This window comes from Microcaecilia unicolor, chromosome 5 (genome assembly GCF_901765095.1).
Source record: "Microcaecilia unicolor chromosome 5, aMicUni1.1, whole genome shotgun sequence".
Lineage (NCBI taxonomy): Eukaryota > Metazoa > Chordata > Amphibia > Gymnophiona > Siphonopidae > Microcaecilia > Microcaecilia unicolor.
Window position 1 is genome coordinate 45665084 of NC_044035.1, and position 14980 is coordinate 45680063.

Below are 14980 nucleotides of genomic sequence, written 5' to 3' on the forward strand. Positions count from 1 at the left end.
TCCAACCCCCCCAAACCCACTGTACCCACATGTAGGTGCCCCCCTTCACCCCTTAGGGCTATAGTAATGGTGTAGACTTGTGGGCAGTGGGTTTTGAGGGGGATTTGGGGGGCTCAACACACAAGGGAAGGGTGCTATGCACCTGGGAGCTCTTTTACCTTTTTGTTTGTTTTTGTAAAAGTGCCCCCTAGGGTGCCCGGTTGGTGTCCTGGCATGTGAGGGGGACCAGTGCACTATGAATCCTGGCCCCTCCCACGAACAAATGCCTTGGATGTATTCGTTTTTGAGCTGGGCGCTTTCATTTTCCATTATCGCTGAAAAACAAAAACGCCCAGCTCACACATCGTTGAATAAAACATGGGCGTCTATTTTTTCCCAAAATACGGTTCGGTCCGCCCCTTCACGGACCCGTTCTTGGAGATTAACGCCCATGGAGATAGGCGTTTTCGTTCAATTATGCCCCTCATAGCCATTTAGAGGATTTCTCAGAATTGGTGTAAAGTAAGTCTGTTTTTCCTCTGCATTCTTCTGTTCCAGATATTTTGGATTTCTTGTAAGATGGTTTGTACAAGGGGCTGTCATTCACCTCATTGAAAGTACAGCTGGCTGCTTTGTCCTGTTTAGAGGTCTTGTGAAAGAAAAGAGTTTGGCTTTGCATCCGAATGTGGTATGTTTTTTCCAAGGTGTTAAACTTATGAATTTGTTATGTCTTCCATTGATTTCACCAAGGATATAAACCTCCCTCATTTTGGTTTTTTTTATTATTTCTTTATTCATATATTTCCATATATCATCACAATACATGAATATGCAATCGGCATTTATACAAAAGGCAAAAATAAAAAATAAAGAGAAATATCATTAACAGCCTTTCTGTCCACAAGTTTAGGAAATTTTTGGAATCCAAGAATTTAGAATTTAAAGTAAAACATATAGCAATAATTAAGGACTAGTGGTTGCAACCTCTGGTTCAGACCCCAGCCTGCATTTAGGGAGGGCACACAACATTCAATTCCACTCTAGCATCTAGAAATTGTTTTAACTGTTTTGGGTCTACAAATTGAAACTGTTTACCCTCAAGCATTACATTACAATAACAAGGAAAACGTAATATAAAAGTTGCTCCCAGTGGTACCACCCTAGGGCGGAGTTCCAAAAAGGCCCTCCGTCTCATCTGTGTAGGCCTTGAGAGATCAGGACAAATACGAATTTTTGAGCCCAAAAACAGATTTTCTAAGTGTCTCAAGGAAAGCCTTAATACGGCATTCCTGTCAGGCTCCAGCACAAAAGTAACAAGCAGAGTCAACCTCTGAGTAATTATCTCCAATGAACTTTCAAGGAAAGAAGTAAGATCCATTCCTTCCCCTGCTATCGGGGGATTTTCTTCCACCACTCCACCACTCCTGATGTAATAAGCCCGAGTAAGGAGAGGCAGTGAGTCCTTATCCATTCCAAGAATATCAATCATATATTTTTTAACCATGTCCAAAGGGGAAATTAAAGGCGATTTGGGAAAATTAAGAAACCTGAGGTTTAATCTTCTAGTCTGGTTTTCTAGGTACTACAATCTTTTATGTAGGAAATTATTATCCTTAACCAAAGCCATTTCTACAAATCCCATTTCTTGAATTTTAATATTCACAGTCTCCAAATCTAAGGTTTGCTGTGCAGTCTTTTGCGCCTGAAGCAGGGCAGCCTCAGAAAGAGTCTTTATATCAGAAGTATTCACTTTTAAAGTAGTTTGCATAGAAGTGTGAATGCTGTAAACCATATCCCATAGTGACTCTAATGTCACAGTTGCTGGTCTATTCACACCACTAATGGCTGGAGAAGGGTGAGGTTGATCTTCAACACAAGCAAGTTTAGAAACTATATCCTGAGGCAATACCTTTGAAGCTGATTGTAGCAATAGTTCTCGGCGTTGAGATTCAGCCTCCGTTACTGCAGACACTCCCTCAAACAGGTCGGGCTGAGCCCCTTCGTCTTCCTTCCCTATCAGAGCTGCCAGCAACTCCCCTCCAGGCTGGGGTGGAGCAACTCGTTCCACGGGGCTCAGGGAAGCCCCGTTTCCATTCTCAATCGACACCGAAGTGCTGAGAGTTGCAGAGGGGGTCGGAAAGCCTTGAGGACCTGGTTGCTGTCTGAAAAATTGCAAAGTTGTCTGCCTCGTCGCTGAAGAAGTCACAGGAGCTGAGGGATGTTCCCTCACTTTTCCCCTCCGTTTCCCCATGCTTAATGAGGCGACAGAGGTGCCGTAGAGGACCTACAAACAGAGCAACTTCCAGGAGCTAACACAGGTGCGTCCATTCACAACGCCATCTTGGAATCCTCCTAAACCTCCCTCATTTTGAATCTGTGGATACCACAGCCTTAAGAGATATCACCATTAAGACAGTTGTTCTTGTAGCTATTTGTTCGGCTAGATGAATTTCAGAATTACAGATCTTGTCCTATAGAGAACATTTTTTGGTCTTTAGGAAGGAAAAGGTTGTGCTTAGACTGGTTTTATCCATCCTTCCCAAAGTGGTATCCTTTCATCTGAATCAGAGTATTTCTTTACCTGTTTTCCTGTTTTTCAGGATCTTAAAAATGAGAGTAGTGCAGTTGCCTTGCACAAATTGGATGTAGGTCACATGTTGAAGAATTACCTGATGAGTATAGAGGCAATAAAGGAATGAGATATGCTATTTATTCTTTTCGGTGGAGCCCATAAAGGGGAAGCAACATCAAAAGCAACAGTTGCTCATTGGGTTTAAAGAGGCTGTTGCTTCTGCGTATATTCTCCATGATCATCCAGTTTCAGAAGTTTTGAAAGCTCACTCTACAAAGGGTTGATCTGTTTCTTGGCGGAGCACTACTTAGCAAAGCGGCAACCTAGAAATTATACATTCTTTTGTCCGTCACAACAGATTGAATGTTCAAGCTCAAAGTCATGTGGCCCTTGGGACCAAAGTATTAATGGAAGGGATTTCAGTGTCCTACCCTCAGTAAGTACTGCTTTGGTACTTCTCGAAGTATCCGGACTGGTCTGGTGAGACGATAAAGAACCCAACTGTGGTTCTTAACATAAGTTTGTTTTATCTCATAAAGTGTAAAGATTTTATTTTGGCTAGTTCATTATTCCTGTTGGATCTTTAGACTGGAGAGCTTTATCCTTCTTTAGTGGTTCTTTGTTGAGTGGTTCATTAGTTCTTAGGGGAGATTTTTCCTTTTAATTGCCTTTGTTCTTCTGCTTTGTTACAATAAATACTGACTCGCTGGGGGGGGGAGGGGGGAGAGTTTGCACAGGTTTCTTAAATGATGATCCCACAGCTCAGTAGTTCTCATTTTCCACCTGCCACAGGACAGTACAAATCAAGCATCTGGACTGGTCTGGAGAGACTCAAAGAAAGAAAATTAGCGGGTAAGAACTAATTTACTCTTTCTTTTACTTAAATTGTAGATCTGGGACAAAAATACATTGGAGTGTAAACGAGTTCTGACTGGACATACAGGTTCAGTCTTATGTCTACAGTATGATGAGAGAGTGATCATTACAGGGTCCTCAGACTCTACCGTCAGGTACTTTTTTTATCTTTATTTTTTTCAAAAGACATATGTTCAGATATTTATAAAGAAACATTCCCCAAGGAGATGACAACATACTGTATGAGTCTAGTATCTACAGTAAATCATTATTCTTCACTGTGGGTGCTTTTTGCTGAAAGGCAAAAACAAAGTTGAACTAAATAGATAAATTTGTGTAGAGCAAAGGTTATCAACCCAGTCCTCAGGACACACCTAGCCAGTCAGGTTTTCAGGATCCCCCTAATATATATGCATAACTGTATCAAAATGAGCCCTCGTTAATTTCTTGCAGGAACTTTCTCCAGGAACTTGTCCAAACATTTTTTAAACCCAGATACGCTAACTGCTATTACCACATCCGTGGCAACGAGTTCCAGAGCTTAATAATTCTTTGAGTGAAAAAAATATTTTCTCATATTTGTTTTAAAAGTATTTCCATGTAAACATTGAGTGTTCCCTGGGCTTTGTACTTTTTGAAAGAGTGAAAAATTGATTCAGTTTTACCTATTCTATACCACTCAGGATTTTGTAGAACTCAGTCACATCCCTCTCAGTGATATCTTTTCCAATCTGAAGAGCCCTAACCTCTTTAACCTTTCCTCATATGAGAGGAGTTCCATCCCCTTTATCATTTCGGTTGCTCTTCTTTGAACCTTTTCTAATTTTGCTATACAGTACAATCTTGCTTATCCGACCTTTGCTGATATGACCATCTGGCATATCTGACAGAACCCCAGTAATGTTATGTTATACATGGAAATTTAATCCCAGGCCATGTCCGGGATTCGACATAGAATATCGATGTATGCGGAGCCAGCTACACCACAGCTGGTGTCCTTATACTAAGCTGTGGTAAAAAGTGGCCTGCGGTAGTGTGGGCACATGTTTTTGGCACAAGGTGGGCCATTTATTACCATGGCTGGGAAAAAAGGCTTTTTAAAATGGGGGCAGTAAATGGCCGTGTGCTAAAATTAAAAGTAACATGCGGCTGTTTACTGCCTGAGTCCTTACCACCATCCATTGACCTCGCTAAGCATATTCTACGATGAGCCTAAATTCTAATGCACGTAGTTCAAAAGGGTCATGGGTGGGGAAATTGGTGTTCCTAAATTTTCATGCGTAGTTACAGAATATGGCCCAGTGTGGGTAAATTTACACACTGGGATTTACACCACGTTTTTGTTGTTGTAAATGGAGGCGCATGGGATATCAACTCAGCGTATTCTGTATACCACGCCTAAATCTAGGTGCCGCTTATAGAATATGCTTAGCCGGAAATGTTTACCATGCAGATTTTTTAGGCATCTTATATAATATCTGGCCCATACTGCATAAAATTAGGCGCTGTGCTGCTGTTCGCCTACTTTTTACATGGGGTCTATCCCCAGGCAGTTTAATTTTTAAAAGAGTCTATTTCAGTATGTAAAATAGTGTTCTACATGCTCAAGTCCTATAACATGGGGTCCAAAATGTTTTAATCATGCATAGAAGGATATTAGTTTTTGCATATCAGCAGTTTAATAAATCTTTCTTTCTGACTCCAATTTTCTAGAGTATGGGATGTAAATACAGGTGAGATGCTAAACACACTAATTCACCACTGTGAAGCAGTACTGCATTTGCGCTTCAATAATGGCATGATGGTGACATGTTCCAAAGATCGTTCCATTGCAGTGTGGGACATGGCTTCTCCTACAGACATCACTCTGCGAAGGGTACTAGTTGGCCACAGAGCAGCTGTCAATGTTGTGGACTTTGATGACAAGTACATTGTGTCAGCATCAGGTGATAGAACTATAAAGGTACGAAAAATTGAGTTCTTCAAGATTGCTAGGAGTTCCAGAATTTTATAGAAATAAACATGATAGCAGATAAAGATCTCGTGTCCTGTCTAGTCTGCCTTTTTTCTCTTTCTGTTGCAATACCTCATTTTCAGTTTGATCTCCTTTTTCAATGAAAGACCAGAACTACCACAATTTCTGAAAACACATGTACCTTCTATTAATGCAAGAATTGTTTCACCTTTATTTACATCTTTGAAAACCCCTTCTTAAAATGACTGTCCCGGCATCTTCATTTCCTCACTGATGAAGGTCTGAAGCAATAATTTTTTGCCAGTGGGGGTTATTCACAGCAGCTGCACTGGCCTTTATTGTCAATGATGGATTAAGTACATTACTAACTTCCCAGGGAACCACCATTCAATGTTAGGGTCAGACCACTGACATATTATATTTTGAAGCATTTGGCAGCTCCTCCTACTTAGCAATTCCTACCTTCATGAATCTGAATGCAGTAGAATTAGAGGACCATGTGGTCTATAACACTAGTTCTTGTAAAGCTTGAATACAGCAATATGAAACAGCCCCCCCCCCCCTTTCTTGGGTTCCCTTATTGCATATGTCACACTAAATAATTTCTGAGCTTTGAAAAAAATGCAGTATTAGACAAAGGGAACCTAAGTAAACACATAACACAATTTTTAAATTATTGCTTCATTTATTTAAGGAACAAAGTTATCCAACCTTTATAATATTTCATGGTGTCATTCTCTTTCAATATTGTTTCAAGTTGCACGTAAGCTCCTTCTGAATGTAGAAGTCTATTGTAATCCACTTTGCAATTTACATTAAAGGTGGAATAGAAGTAAATAAATAAAATACAATTATATCACTTATGAAAAAGTAACTGCCCCCTTTGCTACTTAGTCAACCAGTTCAACAAACTGTAATTGATAATTAGGTTCAGCTGATTGAACACAGGCTTGATTGCAGCCAGGCCTGTTGAATCTAAACCTCGCTATGTATTGAACTTTACCATGAGAGTGAAGTAGTCACCCCAAAGCTTTTCAAGAACACTATGCTTTCATCAAAGGAAATTCCAGAAGAGATGAGAAAAATAAAATGTTGGTGAAAGATATCAGACTGGAAAGGGTTACAAAGCCATTTATAAAGCTCTGGGACTCCACTGAACCACCGTGAAAGCCATTATCTCCAAATGGAGAAGACATGGAACAGTGGTGAGTCTTCCCAGGAGTGGTCGGCTTACTAAAATCACTAGGGCACAGCAACAGCTTATCCAGAAAGTCTCAAAACTTCCCAGAACAACATAGAAAGAACTGCAGGCTTCTCCAGCCTCAGCTAAGGTCAGGCAAAAATGGAATTCATGGGAGAGTAGAAAGGCAGAAACCACTGCTATCTAAGAATAACATCAGTGCTCGTCTCACATTTGCAAAAACACACCTAGATGAACCCCAGCCTTTTGGGATAATGTTTGTGGACAGATGAGTCAAAAGTGGAACTTTGGACAACCTTGGTCCCATTATGTCTGACAAAAAGCAAGTAGTAAAGCATTCAACAGTAAGAACATCATACCAACCGTCAAACATGGTGGTAATAAGTGTTATGGTGTGGCAATGCTTTGCTGCCTCAGGACCTGGAAACCTTGCCATTATTGAAGGAACCACGAATTCTATATTGTACCAGAAAATTCTTTAAGGAGAATTTCCGGTCAACTGTCAACTGAAGCATAATTGGGTTATGCAGCAAGACAATGATACAAAACACAACAGCAAGTTTACATCTGAATGGCTGAGGAGAAACAAAATTAGAATCCTGATTTGAACCCAGTAGAGATGCTGTGGTGGGTTCTAAACTGAGCAGTTCACGCACCAAAAACCTACGAATGTGTTTGATTCAAAGAAGAGTGGGCACAGCAATGTGAAAGACTGATAACAAATTACAGGAAGAATTTTGATGCAATGATTGCTGCTAAAGGTGGTGCAACTAGTTATTAAGTTTAGGGGGAAGTTACTTTTTCACATGGGTGATATGGGTGCTGGATAACTTAAGTAAATGAAGTAATAATTTATAAACTGTTATGTGTTTACTCAGGTTCCTTTTGTCTAATACATTATTACATTTTGTTTAAAGAGTAGCAATCATTCAGTCTGACATTTGCAATAATAGGAGAAATGGGGTGGGTGGGGGGATTCACCACCATATATCACAACAGCGGAAGCATTCTAGCAACAAGTGGCCTGGTCTTAATTAAAGGTGCATACTTTTTATTCTCAAAAAGTGTAAAACTATTAGAAACAAATACTAGAAGCGAAAGAAGACCCAGAACTGTCTTAAAAGGGAAAGCAAAAGAAGATGAGAAACAAGCAATTGATATTTTCAAGAATTTAGCTTGTCAAGTGGCTTTAACATACAACTAAGAGTTGAATCATATGTAAATTTTTCAAATATTTTTATCTGAGAACTATTTTATTAATAGTATATTGATAGCAACTTCTCACTCCCTTTTCTAAATAACAGGTATGGACCACTAGCACATGCGAGTTTGTACGAACCTTAAATGGCCATAAACGAGGCATCGCTTGCCTGCAGTACAGAGATAGACTTGTAGTGAGTGGTTCTTCAGATAACACTATCAGGTGAGAAGCAAAGTCGGTGGAGTTTGAACTTACCAACTTCAGAAATTCAGGTCTACAAATAGATATTATTTTCAGGATTGATACAATATTCAAGTTATATTGTAAAATAACATATTTTATGCAGACACAATGATGGCCTTTTATCTAAAATTCCTTAGGTGTCTGAATAATTGGTATGGTAAGGTTCACATTGGGTTTTTCTCTGGTTTTAATATATACATTTTTATATATCATTGCTTAAAACTGTTTACTATGCAATAATTGCCATTGATTGAATTGTAGTTATTTTATTTTATATACTTGCTGCAATCCATTTAGCAAAAGCCACTCAACCAGCATTGATCAAACTTTTTTCCAGGGATTGTGGTATATAAGGCATTTTAAATAAGTAAAATTTAATTATGCATTTTGCTTTTCAGTTTAACAGTTTTGACTTTTTAGGTCCATCATTGTTTTGTTTTTTTATTTGCTTAGAAATGTTAATCAGTTTTGTTCCTATTTTAATATAGTGTCATGGTAATATTTTACATTTACTATATAATTGACTTGTCTTATTTAATTTTCTGCTTTGAACTTATGGAAAAGTTGATTAGAAATTGAAGCGCTTATGTCTAAAACCCGCTAACGCCATATTAATTGCATTGAACTTAGATTTTGGAAATAAGCCCTTCAATTGTGAACAACTTTGAATGGCGGTCGAGGAAGACAGTCTAGTAGTGTTTTATAAATATATAAACTTAGGTCTGTTTTTCAAAACTACAACAAAAAATGCTGAGGCCAATATTCGGACCACAGGAGTTAGATTGGCTAGCTCCCACGGTTTGGTCTAAGCCTGGATATTCAATGCCGGACCATTTCCGGTGACCGGCATTGAATGTCTGGTTTATTTTTTGGCCAGTTTAAAGATAACCAACTAAGTCAATATTCAGACTTAGCCAGTTATCTTTAAACCAGCAAAAGATATGTTAAGTTTTCACACAGCCAAATATGGCCGTGAAAACCTGGTTTAAAAATAGGCTGATAGCGTGATACAACTGGCTAGCTGCTAACCAGGGATATTCAGCAGGGGATAACCAGTTATCCCCCCATTGAATATCAGTTGGTAGCCGGTTAAGCACTATTTAACTGGTTAGCAGCTGTTTTGACTGGTTAAATTGCTCTGACTATAAAAGTTCATTTTTGAATTTGGTTATAGTGTCGTTCATTACATTTAAACAGTGCAAGTCAAGCCTAAGATGCATATTTCTTATTTGAAGAGTGATATTTTACATGGAGCCTTTTTTCCTATAAGAACATGCAAATGTCTAGTGCTGCTGCTGTTAAATTAAGCCAGCTACATTTTCCTGACTTAAAAAATGCTTTTTTTTTTACTTCTTCTTCTTTAAAGACATCATTGTAGTTGGAAACCTTAATTCTGTTTTCCATGGAACATTTTAAGATTCTTTTGTGGATTAGATCTCATTAAATAAGTAGATCCTCATTTTCTTCTCTATGATCTTTTCCAGGTTATGGGATATAGAATGTGGAGCATGTTTACGAGTTCTAGAAGGTCATGAAGAACTGGTACGATGTATACGTTTCGATAACAAGAGAATAGTCAGCGGGGCATATGATGGGTGAGGCTTTCATGTGTCTCAAATCCCTTTTTGTTTGTAAGAAACTACTCTAAGGCCCCCTACTTTGGGGCAGTGGAGCACCTTTTTTTGAGGGAAGGAAGAGGGGAAGGGTCCAAATTCTGCCATACCAAGAACAGAAATATTCTGCTTAAAGTACACAGCTGACTGCGTGAATTACACACTGAAACAATCAGCTATAAACTTTAACCAAAAATTGAGGGAAAACAATTGAACATTTACAATCATACAACAAAAAATAAATCATACAACAAAAAATAAATCATACAACAACAAAAATACAAAATGGTGTAAGACACCCAGCAAGCACAAATACAGTTTAAACAACAGTGTCTATTCTGAAAATGTAAACAGTTGTGTCCATGCTATTGTCCCACAATACCCTTTAAATGCAAATTCCAATTCCTCCCCCCCCCCCCCCCCAAAAAAAAAAGAAACCTTATCAATGGAAAAAATCTGAAGAATAGTTACTTATCTCATCAGAACAGGAAAATTCTACGCATGCATACTATCATAATGCAAAATTGTATTAGGATCCATAGGTTAGTAAATACCTTCAATTTAAATTGGCCATCCACTAGATCAATCTTCACATCTGGAAAAGGTAATGGTAGAAAAATTATGCGGTGCTTCAAATTTAATAGTGGTATGACAACCATTCAAATACTGAACAAATTGAAAAAAAAATCCACTTCAGACCCAGTCCACAGTATAAAAATATTGTCTATGTACTGACATCAAATCAAAACAGAAGGAAAATATATTGAGGAGTAAACCATTTGACTTCAAAATCCCCCATAAAATGATTTGCTATGGTGGGAGCAAAAGTCGCCCCCATAGCTACTCCCAATAGTTGTTGAAAAATTTGATCTTCAAAAACAAAAAGATTAAAGCACAATGTGATCAATGATAAAAGCACCAAAAAGGTTGTAGGAACAGCATGTGGATGAGGACGCAGCTCTAAAACATCATAAACAATGCTTCCATTGTGGAATATTTGTATAGAGCATTTTTTCGAGAACAAGCAGGGCATCATTTACCACATATTGGGTGACATCACCGACAGATCCCCACTGCGGATGTTGCCCTATTTTCTAAAGTTTCTAGAAGTCTTTGGCAGCTACGACAGTGCATGAGCATGTGCGCTTTCCCACCTGCTTCAGTCATGCAGGACCAGCAGTCGTCTTCTATATGCGGATCTGAGAAGACAGCTTTCAGTGCTCTCCTCAACACTCTTCTCAGTGCGTCTATTTTTTCCCTTTGCAGCCTTTCTTGCCTGTTCAACTTTTTTTTTGCATGAGTAGCAAGGGACCAATTCCCTCTCTGTTCTTATATTTGTCCCCTGTGGTTCTTTTAGTTTTTCATTCTGTTTAAGTTTCCCTTCTTCTTCCTCAGCTCAACGGCCTGCTTAGGCCTGAGCTTTCTGGCCAGGACTTAACTTTTTTTTTTTTTTTTTTTAAATCATTGATCCATTTGATTCCACTTTGGTTGTTTTTCCACCAATGTCATTAAAAACTCCTACTAGTTTTTAAGAAGTGTTCTCAGTTCAGCAAGGTCATGCCTATGACTGACCCCCACAACTGATGTTTGCCATGCCTTGGACTCACCAATTATAAACTCTGTTCTCAAATGCAGAGAAGGATTCAAAATCATCATGAAGTCTTGTGTGAGAGAATTTTTGACTCATCTGAGCCCAGTCCATCAGCATAGGCATTGGAGGCATCAGTCTCTGTGGCTCTTGGAGCTGCGTCAGACACTGGGGATGCACCAGCACCAAGGAGGTCTCCACATGCCTTGGCATTAGTGATTGATAGTGCCTGTCCAGGCCAAGGAGCTTCAAACCCAACACCTAGGTCATGCAAGGATTTGATCTTCTTTGCACTGAGAGATCCCAATGTTAGGCACCGAGTATAAGCAAGCACCAACATCGGAGCTCCTCGATGAACAGTCCCCAGAGCTCTGGGACACAAGCATTGCCAGGACACAAGAAACATCAGTATTGAGAGGGACGCACCTCCACTGACCCAGCCTTTACCAATCCCTGCTTCCAAAGAGTGTCTCCAGAAGCTGCCCAGTGGTCAGTAGAACAGGATGAAGCATAGTTGGCCCTGGTATGATGTGTCCCGGAAAGTGCATGTGGAGATTTCTAAGGAGGGCATTATGTGCTCTGAGATCAGTTTCAGATTTAAGTAAGATCTATAGATGATCACTACTCCCCATTCCCCCCTCCCCCGTTTTTTGTGGTCCGCATCAAGTGGATTATTTTATAGCCAGGTGGTCATAGATATTTACTACTGAATCATCTTTTCTACGTAACCAGGTCAAGGGTGTTGGTGACAGCCATGGTGCCTCCCCAATTGATCCTGGAGGCTCATGCCTTGCCTGTTGGCCATTTGTTGACACCAGTGTCCTATTGGAACCAGCGCCAGCCAAACTGGTGCTCCTTTCTAGCCTATCGGGGGAGGAAGCCCCACACACACACACACACACACACATACACACACACACACAGAGTCTCCAGGAGTGGGTCCATCCCTCGATGCTCCTGCCCAGAGTCGAGCCATGAGTCCAGCAGTCTGAGGTGGGAACAGACTCAGACTTCTCATGAAGAGAACTTTGCTGAGTCTGATACAGACCGCTCTTGGGCATCTAATGCAAACCAGAGGACCTCTCTGAGGAGGGTCCCTTGGTCTTTCTTCAGACCCCTCCCCATAGCAGGAAAGGAGACAATCTCCCCCAGAGGAGCTCTCCTTTATCACCTTTTTAAGAGAGCTGTCTGAGTCCATCCCATTTAAATTGGAAATCAAGGAGAAGCCCAGGGCCAAGATGTTAGACATCCTTGACTATGATTCCCCTCCCACAGTATCCTTAGGGCAGCTTAGATGAAGAATTGAGAGACCCCTCTTTATGTGCAGCCTATATTTAAGAAGGCAGACTGTATGTACAGAGTCCAGAAGGCTCCCAGATTTGAGAAGCAGTAGCTTCCTTATCATTTCATGATGGTCAAATCTGCTCTCAAAAGGGCCAGAATCTCCAAGACCCATGCTTCGGTGCCCCCATGAAAGGATGCTCAGACTAGAGTCTTTTGGGAGGAAGGCTTTCCAGAGCTTTATGCTTATTTCCCACATACAGTCCTATCAGCTCTACATTTTACTTATTTGTTCTTTCACCCCACATTGTCCAAGTAATCGTTCAGGTCAATGTGACTTATGGTGTAACAGAAATGATTACATAAAAACAGTAAATACAATGTAACTAGGGTAAGTATATGAAACAATAGATTACAGTGAAACTAGGGAATATGCATAGTACAGGAGCCTAACAAAGTATTCATGGAAACAAAACATAGAAACATCGTCTTAAGACCTATTTAAGTTTCAGTAGATTTAAACGTATAATCATTGCAGTGTAAAGAACATGCTGCATATATTAGCCTGCGCTTGATGGGCTAACCGTTGCCTGCAAGATACAGGGATGCTTTAAGGATCTTGCAGAAGTATAGATAGTTTGTTATTTTTCTTACGGCTAACAGTAATGACTTCCACATTTTAGATGCAAGATAGGGGAAACCTGAGTCATGGATGGACTTAAATCTTATGCCTTTACAGTGGGGTAGGTGTAATAGTAGGTAATTTCTAGCACCTGACTGGGAATTCTGGTGTGGTAATGTTGTAAATGGGCTAAGATAATCGGAGCCATGCTGTTAAGTACTCGTTTCACATGAGCCTACCACTCATGGCATAGCACAAGCAGGACCTCACAGCTTGGAAGGAGCAGGCAGCTCTCCCACAGCGTAAGAACTCAGTACGACCTGGATCACAGAAGGATTAGGTAAAAGATGCATATCGTGACCCAGGCCTTGGAGTCTGGAAGGAGCAGGTGGTTCTCCGGCAGCATGAGGACTGCAGCATGAGTCAGTTCTACCGCAGTGAAACCAGGGCCTCGGAGCCCAGAAGGAACAGGTGGATTTCCCGCAGCGCAAGGGCACCCATAGGGCACCATGTATGCACTTGTGGCCCCACTTGCAGCTCTGATCAGTATCTACGGAGGCGATTGCTCCTCAGGTCCCATCTGAAGAGACTGTGAGCTTCCAGCGCAGCGTGATGCAGGCATCGGAATCCAGAAAAAGCAGGCAGTTTCTCCTGCAGCATGAGTGCGTGCACCAATTCTACAACTGAACCAAGAGAGGCCTCCCAGACCTTACCACTAGCACTCAGACACCCAATGATCTCACCATCCCAGCCTCGTTATTGCTGGACTCTCCTGTCATAATAGGGACCCTAAAAAGGTACTTCATTCTTTTTCTACTCATAGCCTGGTCACTAAATGTAAGAGCTTGGTACCAAGATCCACAAGATAGATTACAGATGCTCCCAATCACCAACCGCCGTCTGAGAAGCCACCACCCCACCATAGAGACTGACAATGGTTCCCTAGATAAAATCAACATAACTCCATCTCATAGATACCTAACCTCCTCACATAGAAGAAATGCACCTAAGTGGAACACGGAACCTACAATACTAAACACCACTTGATAAAGATTAAATGTGAGACTATTGAACGAGACTCATTTATACTGATCCCGATAATAAAAAAGAGCTGTTGAGGTCATGGATAGAAGAGGAATACCTAGGCCTAGCCCTCATAACCAAGAACTGGTTGCGTAATAAAGATGACCCAGTAGTAAATGATCTATGCCCATCTGGCTATAAAATGATCCACTTGACGCACCCTCACTGGCTTGCCCCTTAAGCCAGCCCTGCCATTCTCTCCCACTCCCTTTATAGATCTGACCCTTTGTTTTGTCTCTCTTCTTTTTCTCAGCCCCCTATCCCTTTCTATTGACCTTCAGCTCTCCAGCTTTTTGCATCCTGACTCCTGTCCTCCAGCCTATCTAGCATATCCCTACTCATAACCCTCATCCATTCTCCCAGTTTCCCAGTCCCTGAGTTTGTGCTTTTCTGCTCTCTCACCCAGTTTGCTCTCATATCTCCCCTTCTTTCGTTTGTATTCTCTTCCTCCCTACACACACCCCTTTCTCATCTTTTCTTCCCTCCCCTTCTCCCTTACTATGATTCTTCTCCTTACAGTCCTCCTTTTTCTTCTATCCTCACCCCCTCTCCACACCTTTACACCTCTCTCTTCCCTCCTCCCTTCCTATCACTCACTTATCCATTTTCTATCTCACAGTTTTCTCCATCCCTGTTTTCCCCCTCCATTTTTCTGCCATGCCTCTCTAACCCCTCCCCTGTCCACCAGTCTTTGCCACATAGCCATAGTAATCTTCAATTCCAACATTGGATAGTCAACCCAGGAATTAGAACCAGCAGCACTCAAT

At 40.8% G+C, this 14980-nt stretch overlaps 1 protein-coding gene across 2 annotated transcripts in view; it reads left to right on the plus strand.

Moving 5' to 3' along the window:
• BTRC (beta-transducin repeat containing E3 ubiquitin protein ligase) overlaps positions 1-14980 on the plus strand; it is a 417532-nt gene that overhangs the window by 373268 nt on the left and 29284 nt on the right. For both annotated transcript variants that reach the window (XM_030202848.1, XM_030202849.1), the window contains 4 exons: positions 3443-3561; positions 5120-5369; positions 7887-8005; positions 9511-9621. In XM_030202848.1, the coding sequence (XP_030058708.1) occupies positions 3443-3561; positions 5120-5369; positions 7887-8005; positions 9511-9621 (599 nt within the window). The remainder of the gene's footprint in view (positions 1-3442; positions 3562-5119; positions 5370-7886; positions 8006-9510; positions 9622-14980) is intronic.